General features: G+C 38.4%; 4 protein-coding genes across 7 annotated transcripts; 1 reads left to right on the forward strand and 3 right to left on the reverse strand.

The window, feature by feature from the left end:
• Positions 1-453: 453 nt before the first annotated feature.
• RAD9 (cell cycle checkpoint control protein family) lies at positions 454-5,041 on the reverse strand. 4 transcript variants are annotated; one of them, XR_016122013.1, is made up of 10 exons: positions 4,849-5,041; positions 4,232-4,351; positions 4,045-4,153; positions 3,492-3,743; positions 3,305-3,417; positions 2,959-3,023; positions 2,155-2,405; positions 1,901-2,074; positions 1,626-1,818; positions 454-821 (listed from the first exon to the last, which is right to left on the reverse strand). XR_016122013.1 is itself a non-coding variant. In XM_089041476.1 (10 exons), the coding sequence occupies exons 1-9, from the start codon at positions 4,951-4,953 to the stop codon at positions 1,676-1,678; spliced, it is 1,332 nt and encodes a 443-aa protein (XP_088897602.1). In that variant the 5' UTR covers positions 4,954-5,041; the 3' UTR covers positions 454-821; positions 1,656-1,675. The 4 variants fall into 4 exon arrangements, 3 of the variants coding, with proteins under 3 accessions (XP_088897602.1, XP_088897571.1, XP_088897632.1); XM_089041476.1 differs by having other exon boundaries at positions 1,656-1,818; XM_089041445.1 differs by lacking the exon at positions 454-821 and having other exon boundaries at positions 1,476-1,818.
• Positions 5,042-9,252: 4,211 nt separating this feature from the next.
• LOC103344592 (Heavy metal transport/detoxification superfamily protein) lies at positions 9,253-11,366 on the reverse strand. Its single transcript, XM_008248195.2, has 3 exons — positions 11,175-11,366; positions 10,993-11,068; positions 9,253-10,743 (listed from the first exon to the last, which is right to left on the reverse strand). Exons 1-3 carry the CDS (start codon positions 11,256-11,258, stop codon positions 9,596-9,598), a joined length of 1,308 nt encoding a protein of 435 aa, XP_008246417.2. The 5' UTR covers positions 11,259-11,366; the 3' UTR covers positions 9,253-9,595.
• Positions 11,367-12,402: 1,036 nt separating this feature from the next.
• On the reverse strand, positions 12,403-17,174 carry RBOHB (respiratory burst oxidase-like protein). Its single transcript, XM_008248194.2, is given in 14 exon segments — positions 12,403-12,633; positions 12,849-12,938; positions 12,941-13,377; positions 13,509-13,582; positions 13,664-13,766; positions 13,863-13,978; positions 14,091-14,186; positions 14,340-14,726; positions 14,814-15,242; positions 15,411-15,524; positions 15,625-15,673; positions 16,002-16,161; positions 16,254-16,807; positions 16,918-17,174. Coding segments are annotated over 14 exon segments (2,931 nt in total). The 5' UTR covers positions 17,130-17,174; the 3' UTR covers positions 12,403-12,523.
• A 3,427-nt stretch (positions 17,175-20,601) lies between these two features.
• LOC103344613 (Actin-binding FH2 (formin homology 2) family protein) lies at positions 20,602-24,464 on the forward strand. The gene is given in 5 exon segments (XM_016792336.2): positions 20,602-22,777; positions 22,860-23,050; positions 23,328-23,563; positions 23,648-24,134; positions 24,137-24,464. Coding segments are annotated over 5 exon segments (2,862 nt in total). The 5' UTR covers positions 20,602-21,068; the 3' UTR covers positions 24,376-24,464.
• The last annotated feature ends 175 nt before the right edge of the window (positions 24,465-24,639 follow it).

Consider the following 24,639-nt stretch of genomic DNA (forward strand, 5'->3'; position numbering starts at 1 on the left):
GAACAACGGCTAGCATTCCTCATTTTTAAATTATTAGGCTATGTAAGCGGCGTTAGCCAGGAGGAGGATAATGAGCGTCTACGTGCCGTAGCCGTTAAATAGATGGTGGCCCCCACAGATCGCTAGGACGGTGTTTGCGCGTTCCAACACCAACTCAACTCCTCAGTTCTCCTCAATACAGCTGGTGCTTTACAAGCTTTCCCAAAACAAATACTTCTATTTTATTTTCCACAGGAGACTATTATATCACGCTCTTTTAAAAAAGGAAATTATTTATGCCATTTTTAATCACAATCTCTCTTTTCCACATGAATCTTCCCTCATCATTATAATTTTGGAGTGAACATCAATTTATGATTCTTGTCTTATACAATACTAATTTAAACTATTCTAAATTAATCTATTCCCAAAAAATAGAGGCTCGAATTTGAGAACAAATACGCAGACTCACAGTTATAACTAAATAACCTAATTCACATTTGCAACATCAATTTTTAATGTTATGCACAAGGAAGGGACATTCTCTCACATATGGACAGAAATGCCATTCAGAATCTGAATTCTCAAACAGCCCACAGCAACCGTATTTTAACAGCTCCAGGTGTTGAAAAGCACATAAGAAAAAGAAACCCACAACCAGTCTGAACTATTCCAACCATACCAAAAGATCAACAATAACAAAATTAGAATAAATGAGAAAATAATACAAAGGTTGATGACATCCTGGCATGTAAGCTATGTTCAAGGATCACGCCGACATTAACGAGAAAAACCACAAATTGCTTAACTGCAGGAGATAACTACGTGTTAATGGGTCCCACCTGCAGATTTTTAAGATTTCAAATATCGACAAAGTGAGGGATTTTATAGTTTTTAACTTATGTAGCCTTAAGCTATTGAATAAATAAGCAAATCCAGAGAAGCTCACTTTGTTGAGTCTTTCTTTCCTATCAGTTTTATTCAAAGCATCAAATTCCTAATTGGCATTCCCATTGGATATTTCAACAAAAAACTGACAATTACAGTGAGAAAACGCAGGACTTCACTACCATTGAGTTTTTCCTGCTGTTTTTATTACCAGTCCTACGGCAAAAGAAAAAGGGAAAAGAAAAACCTATCTTAAGACAGACAGAAATTCTCTGCAAAAGAGAGGCAATGCAAAATCAACACTAAGATCTGCTTCACATTTATGGCGATATTTGAAACAGTAAAGAGGGGGAAGAGAGAAAGGGGGGGGGGGGGGTGTCCGTCCTATAACTGCTGCTGCATGATAGTGATGGATCATAGTGCATGTGAATTCTTGATCCAACCCCACCAATTATCTGACCTAACTCTTACGAGTTTGGCTATTTCAACACCAAGAATCATTTCACATTTTGGTGCATATAAATTATGACACAATTTCACCATTTCTGATCCAATAACCCTGGTCTTAATGTTGTGGAGGACTTAATTATATGACCTAACTCTCCAACTAAAATGTTGTTGAGGACTTAATTCTATTTAAATACTTGCAAATGTATACCCCTTTGTCATAAATTGCTTTGATGTAAAATCAAAACATCGACTTGACAAAAAAGAAATTAAAAATAAAGCATGTTACTAGAGGAGAAAGATGGACTTACAGCATAAGAAAGAGAAGAAATCCAGCAAACCTTTACTACAGCAAATAATCCTAATGTTCTTCATAGTATGGTGGTGTTGAAGGAATACAGAGTTCATTCTCCTCTCCATCATCATCACTATCATCCTCATCTGCATCTATCCAGTTGCTAGGATGACGTTGTGAAAAGCCATCACCGTTAATTTGTGACCTATCTGGAAGCAACAAAATGCACAAGCTTTAGTTACTACATTTGTATAAAATGAGCAAGATTGACCTAACTACCCTCTTACAAACCTCGAGGTTCTTCCATATGATCCTCCTGCACAGGTTCATTTTCCCTAGCACATGCAGGATTTGAAATATGCATTGTGCTCATCCTTTGAATTTCTCTCTGTCCATTAGCACTTAAATTTCTTTCCCCTTGAGCCTGTCCTGCTTCGGCACCACTGCCATTTCTTGCACCACTTCCTGCACAAAATAAAAAAAGTTAAAGAAAATAGAAGCACAACATCTTGGCACTTTCTTAAGATATTGACGAAAATGGTTACCTGAAAGATCAGACCAAATTCTGGTGTGATCAGATGGATGCTCCGAAACATTTGTTCCACACCTTTCTCGTCCTGGTTCTGACCCTGTCCCATGATCTTCCTGAATGTGCATTACAGTAGCTGCTTGTGGAGGTTCTGAGGTATTGCTTTCATGGAGCTGCGACACTAGCATGGTTGCAAGTACAAGTGTAGCATCAAAATTTGAAGTGGACCCATCATCTAGACCGAACTTGGGTGCCATTAGAATAGGCCTGCTTTCCCAAACATATGATTAACCAATCTTTAAGTTACATTTTGGTTAATATAATACTTCCATCCACAATTTCTAGCAAAGTCTGAAATTTATAACACTAGATAATCACTATGTTTGCCTCTACAGAGTTGAACATACCGTCAAGACAACTGATTAAACTGATCTGAAGATTCATTTATATCTTACAGGAGAAAAATCACAATAATTTCAAATTCTAATCCGAAAGAAGATGAGAAATGGAATACTATAAACTATCTTAAGTATTTGGCATGATCAATCCAAATCCAACATATTGAAATGGTCATTAGTTGACCACTCTTGTGTCATATCAGCAAATAAAAGATGAACTAGGAGTGTGAAGTATGGGTGTGTGATGTTGACAATGTCACAGAAAGTTATGTGGGCACCTACTCCGATTTCTGACTGATATCAACCATGGTCAGCTTATAGCATGCATATTAGCTTGAATCTCGAAACTTGTCATAGGATGCAGAGAAAAAAGAATGCAAAGGGAAGATAAACAAAATAAGAAGAACTTAGATATATCTTACTCTCCGGCTTTCTCAAAATACAAGTGAATGTCAATTTCACAGCCCTCACAGAAGGAAAGGAATGCCTGAAATAAATTGGAAAAAAGACAGATGTAACAACAAATTAGAGCACCTAGGATTTAGCTCTAGAAAAAGAATGTGAAGCATCCAGTGAAAAAGGAAATAGACTATGAGGTTTGTACACTTTACTACAAAGCATCAACCAATGAAAATTATTGTGATGATAACAACAATAATTAGCTGGATGTTATGTCTGTTTAAATGCGGAGGCTTGTCACTGGGACAATGCTTTTGGCAATGTAACATATTCAAATATAATCAGGACCCGAGGATTGAATTTACTAACCTTCAACTCCTTCACACCAAACGTCACATCTATGGGGTCTCCCGTGTGAGTATACTGCACAAACTCTTCTGCAGGGTCTATCCATAGTTGAGTATGCAGTGATGAGTCGCTGTCTGTTGTTGGAAAATTCAAGCGTAAACATCCTGCTTGTAATAATTTCAGAAATGAGAAGCAAAACCTTTATTACCTTTGGTCGGGTCAATATAACTTCTAAGTTCGACAGCTTTTCCTCCAATTTCACTTGCCACATCAGAAGGCATGGAAGTGGGTTCTGTTGCTATGATGGTAATCTCCTGAAGCGATGACTGAAAATTAGCAAGCAATCTGTTTAGATCTCGAGGTCTCACAACTAAGCTGCTTGGGAATCTTCTCCTATCAAGAGATAGATGTTGTATGTCTGGTTCAACATTGCAAATAATCCAATAGGATTTTTTCATACCTGCAAAATGTCAGTATGAAGTTTAAAACCATGGCAATCAAACAATATATAATAAAAGGAAGATCATATGATAAGGAAAGCTGCATAATGTAGTTGTATAGTGTGCTAAACAACAAAATTCTAGGCAATCAATATTCTATCAGTGTGCTCGAATTACAGTCCCAGAAGCCTGATCCTGATTGTGTGTATAGTGGTGAACTCAGCAAACAAAATGTTAGACTGAATTCTGGTCATAACAAATTGTGCATGTGCCATTTTGCATAAATAATAAACAGATAAGATATCAGAAAGGATAATTTACCACTGTAGCATTCTAAAGTCCACTGCATTTTTGATGCATCGGGATCAGGCAATCGTATGCTCAAATGATCTATAGTTGCTAAAGGTGTCCTAAGCACAGAACAAACAGCCTGAACAGACTAAGTCGGTAAGATTACCACGGTATGCAAGCCTAAAGAAAGCAATTCTGGTGAACCACGACGCCTTACCTTCAAAAGCACACTACATTGCACCTGGTTACAAGATATAGTATAGACATCAAAGAATTCAGGCTTAAATGTACTTGAGTGATAGGCAGACCGTGACGAATTGAGAGTGTGCAAAGCAAGCTGCATAGATAGGGGAACAAAATCTTTAGCATCTGTCGTGATAACAAATGATTAGTAACTCATTTGTTGCATTGCAATATCCGATTATGTGCACCCAATATTCTTAGAGCTGCCACTCATGCTCTTCCAAAACCCTAAAAATGCATAAGCAAAACCCTAAACATTTATCACCTACATACAATTTTTTCAAAAGATAAATTACTAATCATACGCCAGGGATCCATACTTAACGAAAAGTAAAAATGATTCTACTATCAGGCATCATAATTACAATAATAAAATGTCAAATAACCGCGATCAAATTGAACGCCGCAATAACGCAAGAAATTGATAAAAAAACCAAATAATTAATCTATCAGTTTTCTCGGAGGAAAATCGAACGAACAAAAAAGAAGTACGAATTATAAGCGTGGAGCGGGAATTAGAAAAGACTATATGGAGTGTTTTTTTTTTTTGGGTCATATATATGAGGGAAAGTGAAAGGAAAGTTAGTGAACCTGAGAAGACGAAGCTTGGATGGCGAGCTCGTTTCCGACTCGTGCGAGGCACGTGATAGAGCGAGTGAAGGTCTTCAGGGCGTTCCCGCTCACACTAAATTCCATCGCCCGACTCTCTCTCTCTCTCTCTCTCTCTCTCTCTCTCACTCCCTCTCAAACGAAAAAGCGTCGCGGGCACTCTAACTTGGCGCTGGCGGGAATATGAACTCAGCTTGGACAAAATATCAGGCTTTTTGTACCTTTTGGATTGGGCTGGGATTTATAGATCCACTTACACAAAGTTGCTTTTCTTTCAATGTCTTTGTATGAAATTAGAACTTGTTAGCAGCCCACAGCAGGGATGAAGTAGAAAAAGCCCAAAGAACAATCCATCAGCACTACAATCAAACGAGGCTCATAATGTGTAAAAGAAAAGGCACACAAAAGAAATGCCCATAAAATTATTGCAGTTTTAGGCCCAAGGCGGTCGCATCGTATACCCTGGCCTAGGGTCAGCTCTTGCTAGCCCCGAGGGGTTTAGATTTACTGGGTTTTGCCCACAAGTAAGCAAAAGAACAATGGACATCATTTGATTACTCGTCATTTAAAATATTTAATTTGATTTCACTCAATTTGATTAAGCCTTTTCGTTTCAATTAAATTGGACTATTGATTTAAGTGTTGATTGGTAAACTTTCATCAGATCGAACAATAGTACAATGTATTGTGTTTATAAGTTCTGTTTACAGATGCGAGGCTCATAAAAATTGTCTTGATTTCACCTTCAATCAATTTCAAATCGAACTACCAAACCACACTTATAGGTACAAAATTAAATTTTGATTAGCAAAAGAAAGGAAACTAATAAACCAAATGAATCATTTGCTTTGGAAACTAGTTGTGTCATGGGTAATTGTGTGATTGATGAGTGAATGCAGTAAATTCAGGCAGCAATGATGATGTCGTACATTTTTGCGACTTGGATCTGAGAAGCAATTTGACCCTTTTGATACTCTCTTTTTTTTTTCAGTCATTTCACTCTGACCCTTTGCGTAACAGTGAGGCTTGTTGTCAACTCTACAGTGGTCCATAGCTTTGGTCTGAAGGTCGCTTTACCTGTGCCTACACTGAAGAAACTAGCATTCTCTCAACTATTAATTTTTCTTTTCTTTCAAGGGACCTTAATTATTTGTTTAGGGAAATTTTCTGCCTGAAATTGTGTGTTTTATTAGACCAAACAATCCCTTTCTCCCCTTTTATTTAAAGGTAAAAAAGCATGTGATTTGATTATCAGTCTGTGTTAGCAAGTTACAATAATAATTATTCACTTAAACAGCAGAAGATATGTACTTAGACTGCCAAATCAATCTGGGAAACGAGCTTGTGTAAAAGTGCTTAAAAGCTCAGTTAGCTTGTGGCTGTCAAGCACACGTGCTTCTGCATATTCAGGCTTATACAGCTTACGTAAACAACGGATAGGTAGGATCTCTTTAAAACCAGTTGCCTCACAACAGTCAACAAGGGCAAGAATATTATCAAGACTTAATTACCGTAGTGCTCCCGAAATTATAGTCAAGTCGCACTTTGTTCCTTCAAAAGTTAGATACATTTTGAATCATCTATGAACTTACTGATTTCAACTTTTCATATATATTTTTTATAATTTTGGGCTAAGTTCATAACTAACTACACTTTCACTTTAACCAACTTAGCATGTGGCTCAAATCCATAGTATATGCAATGTTTATGGGACATAGTTCCCTATCAGAGAGACACAACCCTTAGCCTTTTAGTTAAAAAATTATCTTTTAGGCACATGTATTTGTGTATGTAATTATGTATGCATGCATATCTTTCCTAGAACACACAAGCTAAGTAGCTCCTAATTAGGCATTGCTCTATCCCAAATCAGACATCATATCTTCAGATGCTTGCATCACTGTATTTGCTATGATTGTGGTCATTACCAACATAATTAGCCTCACCATAAAATAATTAAATCATAATTTATTGTTTTAACCATTGATTCTCTTTTCAAATCCCCTCCCAGTGAACACAAGCACACACAGCCAAGCCAACTCAGTTTTTCAATAATTCAAAGCAACTTTCCTCATGGGCACTAAAAATCTGATCTTTCCTTTTGTTCTGCAGAAACTGAGTTGCTCTTCAGTATTGAGAAATAGTATGGTGTGTAATGGGAAATCTGCCATCTTGGTCCTTGTGAACTGAGCCAAACAAAAAACAAAGAAGTTGAACTGTTTTAGAAAAGGGACAGAGGAGATAATGTACTTGGAGTCCAGTGCAGGCCTAATTGCAAGTATAAGACTTGGCAGATGAACAGCAATTTATGTGGGAAATCAGAGCATCTGTAGGTGTAGCTTTCTAGTTATCTTAAAGTAAGGTTTGCAAATCAGGGTCTTGTCAATGCTTTTCTTCAGAACAAGTCACTGTTCAACATTAAGAAAAAGTCTGATGTGTATTATCATCTTGTTTACCGTGCAAAATGAACTCTGTCAAAAACATAGGAGTTAAAACAATTTTTTTTGTGAAGGCATGCACTTGTCTGTGTTTCCCTGTGCATCAATCAACTTATTGAGAATAATTAAGGGGTTAACTTGGCATGGAAGTTTGATTGGATTGAAGGAATCTGGTTCCAGATAGATGGAAATTGCTCAGACATTTATCAGGAAGAATATGCAAATTGTTTGAATATCAAGATGAAGTGTATTTGTTTTTGGGTTAAGATTCTCTTATGAATCAATTTCATCTATCCCAATGATTCAATATATTTCATCCTGTCTTTCTGTATATAATAAAGCCTGTCCCAGCCTTACCCTTTTCAGCAGCTTCAGCATTTTCCCATCTTAAAAAAAAAGTGGGAATTTTTACTGTTTCTCTTTGTGTGAAGTACAAGTAATGGTAAATTTCAGGGAACTCATAAACACCATTGGTCCAGTCCTTGGTAATCTCTTTTTTTACTAATAACTTTGTACCAAGGTAAATTTGTATTTACATTTTTATTACAACAGCAACACCATTATCTCTTCTGGAGATTGGAAGGGTAAGAACAAATTATCCTTGAGGGAGACCATAATTGTTGATTGCTCACCTAAGAGAAGAATCAGAATAAAACAAAGAGGTTCTCTTCCTTACAAAGCTTGGAATGTCAAATGACTCTCAAGTGGCCAAGGGAATAAAAGCCCAAAAGAGCCTTTTTTCCAGACATTAAAACTGCAGAAGAAGAAAAAAAAATCTGATTGCAAAATTGGGAGTCTCACAATTTCCATTCAATATTTTGGCAATGGAGAATATAGCCAGAAAGGAGTGCAGATATGTAGGACCCACCAAACGCTGGTTCCTCTGCATATTATCACTGATATGACCCTAATAAATCCCACTTAGACATAAAATACAAAACCAATCCACCATTTGGTAGGGCAAAACAGAAAATCACTGCTAATAATATGATTAAAGTACGAAGGTGGAGTTTGGCCAAGTGTCACTGCTTGATAAAACAGATGAGTGAGACTAATCCCTTTTTTTAAGTAATAATTAATATTCATAAACTGGTCAAAAACAGTCTAAACTGAAGTCAAACAGAAGCTAATTAGCAAGCATTCTGGTTTCTGACCTTATCATGAACATGATTTGTTGTGGGTTCCTTGCCCTAGGAAGGAGACAGTCTCTCTCAAAAGAAAGAAATAAAGAAAGACCTCCATACTACCGTACAAAACTGCTTTTAATTTAATCTTGAAAAAAAATTGCTTTTGATCCAAAAGCAGAAGTCTAGATGAAAAAACAAATGAAAGTAAAGCAAGAGGACAGGCCATCACAGACTCCAAAGGTTAATGGAAGTAAGAGATTGCTTTTAAAAGTAAGGCTTTCAAACAAGATCAATTATTTTAATGCTTTGAGTTGAGTTTATAGTAAAGAACAAGAGACTTTTTTCATTTGGTGAATTTAAACATTTGCTTCCTCCACACAACCTGCTAACACCAACATGAACCATTTTCAGCAGACACAGGTGAAAGAAATAAGAATCAAAAAACATTTGCTCAAGGAATCTGGTTTCCTTAGCCTAGAAAGAGACAAAATAATATTCCAGTTTACAATGTAATTAGCATCCTTTTAAGCACACCTCTAATTAAAGTTTAATTACTCTTTGCCCTTTTCTCCATTAATTTCCCCTTTACACATCAGTTAAAAAAAGCATTTGAAAGATTGCAATGGTCCTACAAAGAAACCAAGCTTATGTGCAACAAATCAGATGGTTCAAAAAGTAGGTTGGTTTGCAACTTTGAAAGTAATTTTTGTATGTTCCGGGTACACCAACCACGTGGTATGCCAGGTGGTGTATCCGAACATATAAAAATTGAATTCTCCAACTTTGAATGTTCAAAATATAAATGCAAATTAGTCACCATCTAATAATAAGCTAAATTGCACAATCTACTTTTACACATGAGAAAGAAGTTCTGAGACAGACAATTAGGAACCTACTTAGTTAATTAACTCTTTTAATAATAATTAAAAGAGCATAAAACAAAAAAGTACTAAACAAAGCTAAAAGCACATAGATCAACTACTTAAAGTACCCTGGAACCCTAGAACCCCACCTTAAACCCCACTTATTTTCCCCTAAACTTAGATTAGGCTTCTTCCATATCCACATTACCAGCTGCATAACACATAACAAAGCATCCCCAAAAGCACTTGTACAAGCTAAGTAGAAGGCCTAATCTCCTTCGCCTTTTTGCACCACAAAGCTTCACATAATGTAGCACCCATTGGGATTTTCATCACTGAACAACCCATAAGAATCGGACGGCTGTGGTAAGTTGTAGGATGGCTGATGATATGGATACGGCTGAGATGCATAGTTGTCCAAATGATAGGATGGAGGCTGTGTCTCAGTGAAGGAATGCGAGTTAGGTGCTGGTGCATCGTAATGAGATGCACCATAGCTATTGGTGGGGAAGCTAGCATTGTAGTGAACAGCTTGCATTGGAGGCCTGTACCTTGGGTATTGGTACTCATACACATGTTGCTGTGGAGGGCTGTGATTGGCTGGAGCTGGAGCAAAGCTTTGTCCATGAGGACCATGGGGTGGACCACGAGGCCCATGGGACCCATAAGGCCCAGGAGGCCCATAATGCCCTTGAGGCACATAGGGGCCCTGACCCTGAGGAACACGTGGGCCATGTGGGTCCTGAGGAACATGGAGCCCAGTTGGTCCACGTGGCACATTGCCATGATTTGGTGATCCAGTGCTTGGTGGAGCAGCACCACATTCTTCACCTTCATCCTCTTCAGCATTGGCATTCCCCTTTGGCCCCTTCTTTTTGTTATTTTTACTTCCACTGCCACTAGCTCCACCGCCGCCACCTCCACCACTTTTCTCAACCTCGCAATCACTTTCACTGCCCCCACTTTTCTTCTCGGCAACCGGTGGATGGTTTGGTAAATTCCCACCCTGCCTCACCACCTCAGGCTTTGACTCTTTGACTTGCTCACCGGCAACAGTTTTAGCGGGTGCGCCACCACCTTCATTTGGTTTGACCATATTGCCCCCATCAGCTTTCTTATTACCAGCCGGGCCACCACCTTCATTCTTTTTCTTGTTACCGGAGCCTTGAGCATGACCAACATCAACTTTGACAGTCTCCTTTTCATTGTCACCACTACCTCCAGGGCCACCGTGGTTGCTTTCCTCGCAGCCTTCACAATCGTTTTGCTGTTTCTCTTTGTTTTTCCCTTTAGCTTTCTTCTTTTCATTTGAATTGTTAGGTTTCTGGTCAGGCCACAGCTCTGCATGTTTCCCTGACTTGGTCAACTTCTTGATCAAAGTCTCTGCTTCCACATTCCCTGTTACTGTGACTTTTTGCTGCCTCGTGTCCACCTCTGTTTTGTAAACCCCTGAAAACAACAAAGAAAATCAGCAACAAAACAGTACATGTTTTTCACGAAAGCTTCGATATTTGAAAGTTGAACAGTAAGACCAACTGAAAAGATAATAAAACAGGGGAAGAGGAGCTCAGAAATTTGAACTATGAGGAAAAAGAATGAGATGCATGTCAGAAAAACAACGAAACTTTGAAATCGTAGAGACCATATAATAAAACCTGACACTGATGCTTCAAGAACATCAGGGATGGAGGGTTATACCTTCTATTTGTTTTAAGCTTTTGTTGATTTTCTTCTTGCAGCCTTCACAGTGAACAGAGACTTTCAAAACCCATGTCTGCAAAACAGAGAAGAAGATGTTAGAAACATGCAAAAGTCGAAACATTTTTTTGGAAAGAATAAGGTTGGTGTTCACAGAAGTTAACCATGGCCTCATATAATACCTTGTATTTGAGAGGAGGCTGAGAAGTTTCTTCAATTTCTTTTGGTTCAGCTTTGGCTTCTGCCTTGGGTTCAGTTGTTGCCATTAGGAAAGATTTGACAGAAAAAGAGAGAGCACGCTTTGTATAGAAACAAAGAAAGAGCTAGAGAGAGAGCTTGCAATGAGTGCGGCAAGTGTCAACTGGGAAAACTTCTCAAGGAAGTGAGGTCTTTTATGATGGGGAGGAAAGATCTAGTGACTGGAGGGGAATTGAGTAGCACAGTGGAAAATACAGTGGGGTCCTTGAAGTTGGTGCTGCGTGGGGTGGCATTTCTTCTTTTTTAATTTTTTCTTTACAATTAATTTTAGTACAATCTAAATTAAATTGAAATGAAAGATTATATATACTTAATTGACACCTATCAATATAGGACTTGATGCCTGTGCTAGCTAAGATGACTGGCATTTGGAGTTTTATAATGCCAAATCATAGAACTTTATTGATACGAGGAAGGCTCAGCAAAGTAACCATTCAATACTCCCAGCTAAGTCCAAATCCCCTCTCTTTTTTGTGTAAAATTATAATCAAACATTGAGTGTGTAGATGTATTCATTTGGCTCTGATGTGAAGATTCTATCTTTTATGCTTCTGGTGTTTTTTATCCTCTTGGTTTTTGGGAAAAACTTACCTGATGATCATTATGCTGGAGATAGCTACAAAATCATCAAACCCAAATCACACTGTTTTTTTTTTTTTTTTAATACAGCGATATTCTACTTTACACTAACTTAAACTACGGAGAATCAAATGACACTTCTTGTTTCTAAGTATGGAGGTGAAATGCAGGGCGAATTTTTCTCTGCACCAACTTCTTGTTGTGGGTTACTGCAAACTTCCCCAGAAAGTTAAAGAACTGCCTTCATGCATCTAGATTTTGAGTTGTGTTTTATTTTCCAATTGGTTGGTCTAAATAAAACAAAAAAGGGTACGATTTTACAGAATAATAAACAAAACAAGAAGCTTTTTAAAATGGATTGCTTCATTTGGTCCCTATGGGCTGTAGCTGTAGGAAGAACTTTCCAATTACAAGGCATTCAGAATAAAGCTAGCCTTTATTTAACTGTTAAAAATAGTGGTTCAGTTTTTTTCTGCTTTTGATCTGCTTTTTTTTTGTTCTAAAACAATTTGTCATAACAAAGCAAGAATTAGCATCTTTGAATAATACGTAAGAAACTTAAACACAACTTCATCAGCCAAACAGGAACTAAAACCTTGTTGATATATATTCTAGTTTGCAACTGTACAAGTGGAAAATTGAAATGAATGGAATAAACTCATAGCATTTGTATGAATCTGATATCATTAAGTTTTCAAAAATTCTCCTTGTGGAAATCAAATTTGGTCTCAGTTTTCCTGGAAAAGTCTTGAGATAGCCTCTTTAACTCCCCAACTAATCCATGTGCACCACAGTAAAATACTCCTGCAACAAAAGGACAAAGCAGAACCAAATTAATATACAAGACATTTATAATAAAAGCATAGCAAGAAAAACGATTCTTTTTACTCCTTAGTTTTGCTAAAAAACAGATAAAAAAAGACAGAGCTTATTAGTCCATGTATGGTCATTTTAACCAAGTTTTAAAAATTTCGAAATTCAATTTAAGGGTTCGATTCTCTTCAGAGATTAAAACTCACCAACTCGTTGATTCGTGTGCTTAACAGCTACATGCTTAAAAACGTTGCGCCAATTTGGTCTAGCAAAATGCGTCTTAACCCTAGTCCCGAAACTATGTCGACGCCATTTTTGGCATGGTTAAGAGATTGAAGCATTGTAATTAGGGCTGATCGAGCATCTCCTTCTTCATACACACTTGTGCAGTAGTTGTGGAGCTCAATGACACCATCTTTGTCATTTTCAGCCACCTCATCCATCACACCCCTAAACCACTCAAACGAGCCTTGCTCTCTTGTGATCCAATAGAAGTAAGCTCGTTTGGTGACAAAAGACTTTCTCTTGTTGTCTTTGTTAGCACCATTATTCTCTACCATATTCCCTCGATGATCCTCTGTTTCCTTTTGTTGCTTAATGTTGGTAAGCACATCTTTGACAATGCTAATCAGAGGAGTGGCCCCAATTCCTAGGCCCACGAGTAGAAGGACTTCGTACTCTTTGTAGTCTTGTGCTGGAGCACCGTAGGGACCATCAATTAGGAGTCTTGGCATCCTGCTAACGCGTACTTCAAATTAATAATTTAATAGTGTTTGTAAACCCTCATTCAATGTCGATGGACAGTTGAGATTCACACGCATCAATAATTGACAGTCAGGATTCACTGCTTGAAATGAAATACATACCTGAGTTTCACATTGCCAGGTGCAATATCAGCTCTTAGAAGGCCACTTTGTTCGCTAGACGGAGGCTGACAAACCTACAATCATATTCCAAAACTGAGGTGTCATATACAGAACTATGTACCGCAAATTAACCATGTTTATGCAGATGAATTTACCTTAGAGAAAATGGATTTGAGCTGCGATGTCCAGTCACCTAATGTTCGGATATGTATGCTTAGGTAATCATCTCCAGGAGCCGAAGTAATAGAGAAAGGATGCCTATAAAATACATTAATTATGATAATTAATGACCTGTGTTATTCTACTAATAATAAATAAATAAATAAATAAAAGTAATATTTGACATTTAATTACCATTGAAATGGGGAAATAGCTGAACAGTTGACATAAATATATTGGCCACTAGTGTACTTGAACCCCTGTGGTGTTGACATATGCAGAGCCAAAACATTTCCAGGGTAAACTGCGACCTGGAAAATTAATAAAGGATTTGACCAAAATCTTTAGCTTCTCGATAAAGAAAAATGCATCACCCCACAAGTTGAAAAGAAGCTGATCAACTTTCAGCACACAGACTCGTACCTTCAAGATCCTAACAGTTTTATAGCCAGACCTGAATGCGCGAATTAAGCGTTCACATGCATAGAGTAGGATTGGGACTGCCAAATACATCCACGTCTGTGACAATTCATGAACAGAGCAAGGGTTATGAAATCAGAGGACAAGCAAAGCCCTGCTGCCACCAGCCTTCAAATTTAATCTCTCGCGTGCTAGCTTTAACTTGCTCAGTGGAGGTAGAGGATGGTACAATTTAATTTCAGAATCACTTACAGTTTTTTTGTCCCAATTCTTGGAGAGGTAAAGAAAGTATCCGTGGATGATAAAGAGGATGTAGACTATAACAAATAGGTGGTGTGAGTACCAAAAGGCATTGAACCCGGTTAGTCTTTTCAGGGTTTTGGGGAGGTTGAGCCGATTGCGACGGAACCATGGTTGTGCTAATGTGTAGGCCACTACCATTAGTGCCACCATCACCACCCCGGTCCAGCCCTCCGTGCCCTTTACGAACCACCAATAGTTGTCTGGCCTTTCTTTGCCAAAAAATGGCTTCATTGGGTCGTATTCGTCATCTGTCGAGTGTAGTAGCCTAGGGAAGTCACATGTCAAATGTGACCCTGCATGTAGACCTACTCCGACTATAATCCCGAATGCAATTACCTAAACAAATTTTAAAGCAATCACGTAAATTAGATAGTAACGTATATCATATTTACTGATGACATTTTGAATTTTGTAGCATGATACCTTATGAAAGTTAATGTTGTCATCGAAGGGAACTATAACCCCTAACTTGGTCTTGCTCCTTAGCCAAGTAATTGTATTTCTACAAACTGGTAGGAGAATTAGGGCCATGTTGAACTTGAGGGTCTCAGCCCCACCCTTGGCTATGGACACGCAATAGCCCATTACATCGAAGACGGCCCGATGCTTATACTGGATGAATTTCCAAGTGAATAGGCCCAAACAGATCAAAATCCATAGGGCAATGACCCAAATCCGCTTCCAATTGTCCTCCATGAAGTAGGCCAGCCTCCTGTACCACCGCCGTATAGGGTTATGCTCTTTGGTTGGGACTAACTTTTGGCTTAGCAACTGGCTCTGGATACCACTGTCCGTGACGAGGTTGGTTGATTGGGTTGGGCCTTGGAGAAGTAGCATTTCCAAATTGTACAACTGCAATTGAGGCCCAAATTGTTAGGATTGAGAACTTGGTGATTATAATAAGGCCACGCAACTCCAAATACTTATGGGCCAATTAAGATGAACTTGGCCCAATCGAGTTTGGACCAGACCAGGCTGAGCCCAAATGAAGTCAAGACTTGAAAATGAAAAGATGTTAACCTCAATGTATCCGATGTTGTCCGGGTCCAGCTCTTCCATGATCAAAGCTGCATATTCCTCAACTCGTTCTTGAATTTGTGACAGCCGATTAGCACAGGCACTTAAGGAAATAATCTGAAAATTAAACAAATATAATGATGTTTAGTTTCATTTTTAATATAAACAAAACATAGAATCAAAATAGTCAACCATTTGAATTTCCAAAGAAGTCTACCTCTTTCACCTCTTCTTCTGTGATTCGACCGTCTGCATTTTTGTCCACCCTTCATTCAACCATGCATGTGTTAGCTAGAGACAATGGAAAAAACAAAGAATTCCTACATACCTAATATATTATATTTATGATAATCTATTTTATTTTTATTTTCAACTTTAGTCTTATCTAAATGCCCTTTATTAAATTATATTTAAGCAGAATGATTTGACATTATGAACACATCATCATCATCTCATATGGGCTCTGTCTGCACATGATCAGCAGCTGTGGCAATAATTCTGTTGCCCTCGTGACACAAATTGGCAAGGGTAACCAAATATTTTATTGCCCTAAATCAAAGGGATAGACACAGTGAATAATGAAGTAAGCCTCACATGTCAAAGAAGGTTTGTAGCCTGGCATCAAAGCTGATATCTGAAATCTGCTCCCAAAATTCTCTCAACTCATCCTTGGTCACACAACCTGCTGTTATGCCTCTCCGACGAGCCAACGCGTCGAACAACTCGCCAGCGAACTCACTCGACTCGTTCATCCCTGTCACAAACGACACCGTTTATAACTTCTCAAACAATGTTATTGTAGTGCATATATAAAACAATGTGTCAAGGTGTGACAACATTTCGTACCTATACATTGGGCAAACTTCAACTTAGGAAGAGTGCCATCGACAGCCAATTCATCAAACCTTGTTTCGATTTCTGACCAGCCTTCGCTGCCCACATTTTTGGTCATGAATTTGAGCCCCTTGAGTGCACGAGCAGCCCCGGACTTGGTCCTATCGACCCTCTTGAAGCTCTTGGAAGATGTCATGCGCTTCAGTTCCTGGGACACTTGTCTCAATCTGAACGAGAGTTGGGAGCCAAGAGACAGCGATGAAGGCCTTCTCTCTATCTTGCTCGCTAGCATTGCAGTCTCAGAGTCGCCTCCTCTGATGTTGTGCACCAAGACGGTGTCGTCGCGAACATCCAATGTGATTTCAACGTAGCATTCTTCTTGATCGCTGGCCTTGAACCTTGCACTTCTTTTGCTGCTGTTGTTCCTCTTGTTGGTCACTAGGGGTCCGCTTAACGGACCGCTATGGCCAACCCCTGTGCTTTCTGTTTCGGACAACGAATCGCATCGGTGTTCTTGAATCTCCATTGCTGTTGGAAAATCAGTACAGAAGAAGGTGCTTGTTTTCCTGGAAAAAAAAAAAAACCAGTTTGGAATCAGCAGGGTGACAATATGCTAGTGAAAAGACAACACTGCACCCAATGAATTAAATGATATGCAAGGGCATTTTTGCCTTACAGGAAAGAGTTTCTTGGTGTTGCTGTCAGCCAAGATAAATTGGGAATGAGGAAGGAAAAGGTTGAGAAAGTTGGGGTGAGATTTGGAGGGGATATGGAAACTTGGAAATGGGAAGTTGGTTTATATAAAATAAAAAAGAGAGAGAGAAAGTGGCTGAAACAGGGGAGATTGGAGAAGTCAAAAAAAGAGAGAAACCAAACCAGGGGGCGCATCTGGGTTGTTTGTTGTGAATTTGTGAGTGCTGCTAGTTGATGAAATCATGGGAGTTGTTAGACTTCAAACATATGACACCAAAAACGTCAACGCGACAATGTGAGAATTGAACCCGTGAACTTTAACCAACTTGAAGAAAAAAAACAACTACAAAGCCTTTGTTATGGTGCTAGATTAATCAGTTTGTGCAAGTCAACTTCAACTCTTAGTACTTTTTAATTTTTTTTTTCACAGTAAGGTTTGCGATTTTGAATAAATATCGATTCAATCCGAACCGTGCTCAAGCGTGTAGATTAGTAATCATTTTAGCTGCATAATGGAGAGTGACGAAAAGATAAAGATATATTAAGATCAAAATGAGTGCGGAACAGTACATTAAGATATAGCAGAATATTATTGTGGTTTGATTACCCCATAGTATCTTAATACGGAGAAGATTGAGATTAGAATAGCCAAAATTGACAGAAACAAATAATTATATCTATCCAAGTCCGTTAATCCTCGTGTATTTCTCATGGTTTTTTTATAATTTCACATAAAAAATACCAGTTAATACCCAAAACTCACTAATAGTGACATTGAAAGTGTTATATAATTACAGAATGACAAAGATATCTAATTAATATTATACAATTAGTAGTATCATAATCCGGGAAGAAGAAAAAACCTTCAAAATTCTGCATATATTAAGTCAACAAATAATTGTAATAATAGAGGGGGAAAAAAACAATAAATAATTGGACCCTGCATGATGCGTGAAATGAGCTTTTCCATCCTTCAAAATTCTAGCATGCTTCTTTTTATTAATCCAAATATGTTTAGTTCGGTCTAATAACTAAAACCAAAAAAAAAAAAAAAAAAAGTACTAAAATGATATTTCGTAGCAATGGACTTGTAGTTAAAGTGTTAAGAGCATCTATTCTTGTATTTGAGGTCTTAGGTTTAATTTCCCCATCTCCCAATATCGCTTGTATCAACAAATTATTTGGATCCTTGGCTTCTCCCAATATCGCTTGTATTAACAAATTATTTAGATCCTTGGCTTTACTACAACTATTTGTGAGTGCTCAATCACAATCATACAAAGACAAATTGAAAGGGTCCTCCTTTTTATTTGGGGACCAAAGAAAAAACGTTGATCATATTTTGAAAATTTACAACTATGAGTGACTCAATAACGCTAGAGAAAGTGCATGGTAGGTAAAAAAGCATATGAATGACGTGTTGGCGAATGAAATATCAAAGTAAGAGTAAAACTAAAGCAGTTATGGATTTGAAAGATCAAAGTAAAAGTAAAAGCAATTAAATGTTTATTTTAATATAACAATCACAATGAATTTGGTTTGAATCATTTCAAACCGAGCCTGACACTCACGATCGTATCAAAGAAAAAAATTATTTATGTGAATATTAAAATTAGACATCGTAATTATGATGTAGTTATTTGTACACATTAATCATAATCTATACAAATTAGAATTTCCGTGGTCTATCAAACCAAATATTTGTACAACTTCCTCAATTTTCAAGGACTTCATATTTTTTGGAATCAGCCAGCCAAAATTAAGCTTTGGCTAATCTCAGTCAAAATGGTGAAGACGGTGATAAAGTTAAAAACTAGCAAACAAGGAAAAAATGAAAAAGGGTACATATAGTAGGTTTAGAAAGTGGCACCTGCAAAATGAGGCAGAAGCAGAAGCAGCCTCTTGGTTTAGAAAGTGCCACCTGCAAAATGAGGCAGAAGCAGAAGCAGAAGCAGACTCTTGGTTTTCCAAAAGCAGTCAAAATTTGAAGACACTTTGTTGGACTTTTACGAGTTAATCTTCTCCACATCACAGAAAGAAATTGCATTCGGATGGGAGAAGAACATGTCAAAGCAAGTCACTTCAGCTTATAATTGGGCCATGGATTAAGCCTACATCCTTACATTTGAGTTCAAAAATGAGATATTTGGTTGCTTTAACCAGGCCCAGATTGAATACAAGTTTGGTTTGGAAGCCTCATGCGATGCCTTTAAGTTTTTGTACCCTTTGTCTCTGGGCCTCATCTCTTCTGTATGTTGTAGGATCAATCGATGGTTCATGGCTTCAACAGAGAAGGGTTAGGACCATAGGAGGGTCAAATCAATGTTGGTAAGGGATGATGAATTGGGAGCTGTTATATTGAAGGGATTATGTTAACAGGTTCAATCCGGTCATTCAATAAGAACTCTGAAACTAATTTGATGGCTATTAAGGTATCCCTCTTTATAGCCCTACAGACTCAGATTATTAACTAGAAAAGAAAATTGTTTGTGTGATTTTTTGGTTGGTGAACAAATTGTTTGTATGATTGAGAACATGTAACAATGACCAACTGCAGCTCGGGGTTTTGAACAAATCTACCATTCAGTCTGACTAGCTTGGATTGGACCCAGTTCAGTATTCTGCCGGCTTTTGGCAGAATGGAACCGTATATCTTCTTGTTTGTCTTGAGATATCATATAGACAAGCTGCTGTGGCCTATGGGACAATAATGGTAGTAGAAAGAGAGGAATGTAGATAAAAGTGAAAACCAGTCTAAAACTATACACAGAGAAAAAAATATGCAAAGTTCATCAGATCACAGTGAGCTCAAGATTTTGACTGAACCATTTTTGTTTTTGTTTTTTGGATACACGCGATATTGGGAGCCGAATATCGAACCTAATACCTTAAATGCATAGATAAATATTCTTAACCATTTAAGCTACAAAGGACTAGCACTGAACCAGTTTTTTAGTTGAATAACTAATCAAGAGTGAGATTATGCTCTTCGCAAAATGGTTGGTAACAAAATGGCTACAGGCCATTGTTCACAACAAGACAGTAAGTGGTACATGATAAGGTCCCCCATTGCCTAGTTTCTGATTGAATTCTAAGCAACCGCTCAGCCAATTACTAACGACATGCAGGTACTCTATATGTTGTCAGTTCTGAGTCTCTCTGTCTCTGTGCTCTCTGTCTCTGTCTGTCTGTCTCTCTCTCTGTGTCTGTGGGGGGTGTTAGGTGAGGGGACAACACAGAAGCTAATGACTATGAACTTAGGTCATGGAATATGAATTAATCTCACCAGAACTTTGGTTGCTACTCCAGAAAGAGCAGCTATTAAACAGTACGACCTAGCCACTTAAAAGTATGAGAAAGGGACAAGCAACTGCTAATCAAACTTTAGCCTCCCCATAATTTTACAAAAGATCAAAGATCTTATAGATTTTCACTTTTGGATGTTTTGCTTTTGGTTTCTCTTGTAAACAAAGACCACATGGGAAAGTGATGGTCCCATTTGTGCATACCTCTCTGCAATTATGAGGGTTGGAGAGAACTGGTAGTAATATATCAACCTTCTAAATAGTTAGGCAAGGACCAACAAAAATGGGACCCATCTGGACTTGTTTTGATTTGATGACTTTTAGATACTAAAAAGCCATTTTCAAGTGCAAATCCCATGACCCAATTGGCATGTAAAGGCCCTTCATGAAAGTCATCACTGAAACTGAGAGAAAAATGATGATGAACTTCATGAGTGGATTGATGAGTAATAGAAAACATGTTCACCTTTTCTCTAGCAAAAAATGCATTTAAAGAAAATAAGACAAGAAGAAATGGTGTCAAATTAGGATTTAGAACATCCTTGAAAGACAATATAGAGATGCTTTTGCCGAGGTATTTATGGAGGTGAGAGGAGATAAGAGTGCATGAACAGGGAAGTAAAGAAGGGCCAGCACAACTTCAACTGCCAGGCTCAGAGGTTCCTTGGAGTAGCATTTAAGACTCTCTCTCTCAGCACTTGATCTTCATTGCACACCACCTGTATACTGATATACCCACCCAAAGAGCCTTTACAAAGAAAAAAAAGAAGATGATTTATAAACAGAAAGTTAGATTGGTGCTTTGATGGTTTTTGGTTGAGAGAGAAAAATGGGATACAGTTTTCAGATTCTCCACATGATTTTCATCGTATCTTTTTTCTTTTCATTACCCAATGCTCACATTATTACTGCTGATGCTTTACCAGATGCAGCAAAGGACTTCAGTGTTCGTGGCCTACAACAAATGTCTTTCATGGAGGACAATATTGATGGGATCCAAAGCCTGCACATTGAGAAAGTTTCAGGGGAAGATGAGAATGAAGAGAATGCAATCTCAGTTGTGGAAAAGTTCAGAGCTTTACTGGGTTTGAAGAGCTTCCAAAAGAAAATGCCATCTGTTGGTGACACTGAAAATGTGACTCCATCACCTTCTCCATCACCCTTCAGTGAAGCTGAGGCTCCAAGTCCTGCTCCTGCTCCTGCTCCTGTGCTGCACATCCATGCACATTCACATCCTCCACATCGCTTGCACTCAATCCCAAAGCCTCACACAATTCGAAGGAAGGATAAAGGCAGAATCACAAAGATACTTGTAGCAGTTCTTGTTTCTGCAGGAGCTGCCATTGTGATTTGTGTCCTTAGCCTCATTTGGGCTTGCAGGAAGTACAAAAAAGCCAAGAAGAAACCCACAAGAGTTATTTCAGTGTACAGCAAAAAGAGAGGAGCAAGAGGTGGATCAAAGTATGGTAGTTCCCAAAAATCAGCAAGCAAGGTGAGCTTAAACCCTGGCACCACCGATCTCATGTATGTTGAATCATTAAGCATGGATTTAGAGCAACAACAGCTTTCGTGTCCCAAGGAAACATGTGAAACTATAAACACATCACCAAATCTTAGCACAGCAAGATGTATATTGCTTGAGAGGGAAGAGTCAAACCAAGAACTGGTAAAATCAGAATTTGATGACAATGCTAGTTGTAGTTCTTCCACAAGGGAAATTATGTCTGTTCATGAGGATATTGCAGAGCCAATCAAATATGAATCTGATTGTGCTAATTCCCCGACTAGGGAAAAAGTTATTCCCATTGATTCTTATTCCTCTGATGATGAATCATTCCATTCTTTTGGAGACTCAAATTCATCAAACATCCGGCTTTCGAATGCTTCAGCAGGTACTCTAGGTGATGCATCAAACATTCTCTCCACAAATGTGTCGAACAGAGAACCTTGTTTAGCACCCTCTTTTATGAACTTTCCAGATCAACCAGCAACCCCAAACCAAAACCCAACTCCAGTTCTGGATTTACAGTCTCCAAGAAATGCAGAACACAAGACACCAACTGCACCATGCTCTTCCAATTGTGAAAAGAATTTCACAGCCCCTCCAGCACCGCCCCCTCCACCCCCACCCCCAATCATACACTTTCCTCGTTTCCATCTTTCTTCTAGTTCAGCTAGAATTGCATCCAAAGCTTCATGCTCTTCTTCTACATTGCCAAATCTATCACCTCCAAGACAATCAGATTCTTCTTCTGGATCAAACCAAACCCCAGAAGGTGGATTTTCGGTTTCGCCTCAAAACCCCTCTGGACCTTCAGAAACTCCACCTCCTATTCCTCCACCACCCTGCCCACCTCCCTTTTCGAAAGTAAATAATAGCTTGTCCAGAGGTCCACCTCCTCCGCCACTCCCTCAATCTACACCATTGGGAAAAGATGGAACTCCATTGCCTAAACTGAAGCCGTTGCACTGGGATAAAGTTAGAGCTGCACCTGACCATTCTATGGTGTGGGACAAACTGAGATCAAGCTCATTTGAGTAAGTGACATTATGTTGTTGGTTGCAATTTGTCTTTCCCCTTTTCTGTTTAAATCTGAACAAATCATGTGTCTTGAAACAGGTTGGATGAGGAAATGATTGAGTCACTTTTTGGGTACAATCTACAAGGCACAATGAAGAATGATGAAGCAAAAAGCAAGAGCCCTTCCCCAAGCAAGCATGTGCTTGAGCCAAATAGACTACAGAACATAACCATACTCTCAAAAGCTCTGAATTCTACTGCTGAGCAAGTATGTGAAGCACTTCTACAAGGTATGTAACTCCTAATGTTATATAACCTTATAAACAATCAAAATCAAGGGTCTGTCATGAAGAAGTGATGTGGTATGAAAGCAACAATTTAAATAAACCAAAATGAAATTATGTACAAATGTCCTATTAATTGCCTGAAGCCCTATTGTTGGCATTTGGATAGGTCCGATAGGATCATAGTTGCTTAGCAGGGAATGATCAAAGATAAATGCCCTCTACAGTTCTAGCCAAGATATTATAAACTTCATGTCGTTTAACAACATTAAGATATTAACAGGAATCGGCTTGGGTTTACAACAACTGGAAGCACTTGTAAGGATGGAACCCACCAAGGAAGAAGAGGCTAAGCTCTCTGGCTACAAAGGAGACATCAATGAACTAGGATCAGCAGAGAAGTTTGTGAAGGCAGTGCTTAAAGTACCCTTTGCCTTTCTACGAGTCGAAGCAATGCTTTACAGAGAAACTTTCGAAGATGAGGTGGTTCATCTCAGGAACTCCTTTTCAGTGCTAGAGGTAACCAACAAACCACATTATGCAGCAAGAAGTACATCTGAGCACAAACTAATTTCTTCCTTTTGTTTAATCATAATACTATAGGAGGCCTGCAAGGAACTGAGGTCAAGCAGGCTCTTCTTGAAGCTACTCGAAGCGGTGTTGAAAACAGGCAACCGTATGAATGTGGGAACTGTCAGAGGAGGTGCTAAAGCATTCAAGCTAGACACTCTTCTCAAGCTCTCTGATGTAAAAGGAACTGATGGAAAGACTACCTTGTTACATTTTGTTGTCCAAGAAATAATAAGGGCAGAAGGGATCAGAGTCTCAGATAGCATAATGGGGAGGATCAGCCAGAAAAACAAAATCATAACTCTAGAAGAGAAGGAAGAAGATTACAGAAGAATGGGGCTAGACCTTGTTTCTGGTCTCAGCACTGAGCTCTACAATGTGAAGAAGACAGCTACACTAGACTTAGATGTTCTTGCAAGCAGTGTCTCAAATCTATCAGATGGGATGGCCAAAATAAAACATCTAATACACAAGGAGCTATGCATGGATGAAAAAAGTGGGAATTTGATCAGTTCCATGAATCTTTCATAAATTATGCGGAGAAGAGCTTGAAAGAGTTGCAGGGTGATGAGAACAGGGTCCTGTCACATGTGAAAGAGATCACAGAGTATTTTCATGGGAATGTGAGCAAAGAAGAAGCCAACCCACTTAGGATATTTGTGATTGTTAGAGACTTTTTGGGCATGTTAGATCATGTTTGTAAAGAGCTTAGGAGCTCAAAAGCCGCACGCACTCCAAATCCTCTTGCTCCATTCCGATAGATTTATTGTTTGGTGTGTTCATAAGATGTAAGCATTCTATTCTTTAAGCTGGTTTTGAAATTTTTTATATAGAGTTTTGAATCACTTCATTTGAATTAATTACTTTACCTTAAGAATCACTTCATTTGAATTAATTACTTTACCTTAAGGTTGTGCTGGGTTAAATTTGTTATCCAACTCGTGAATATGTAAATGTGGGTTATGCAAATTGGTTAGGAAAATAAAAATGAATGATCCACAAATTTTTTAGAGTTACAATCCAAA

Source organism: Prunus mume, linkage group LG1, assembly GCF_029339155.1.
Source record: "Prunus mume cultivar Tortuosa linkage group LG1, ASM2933915v1, whole genome shotgun sequence".
In the NCBI taxonomy this organism is placed as follows: Eukaryota; Viridiplantae; Streptophyta; class Magnoliopsida; order Rosales; family Rosaceae; genus Prunus; species Prunus mume.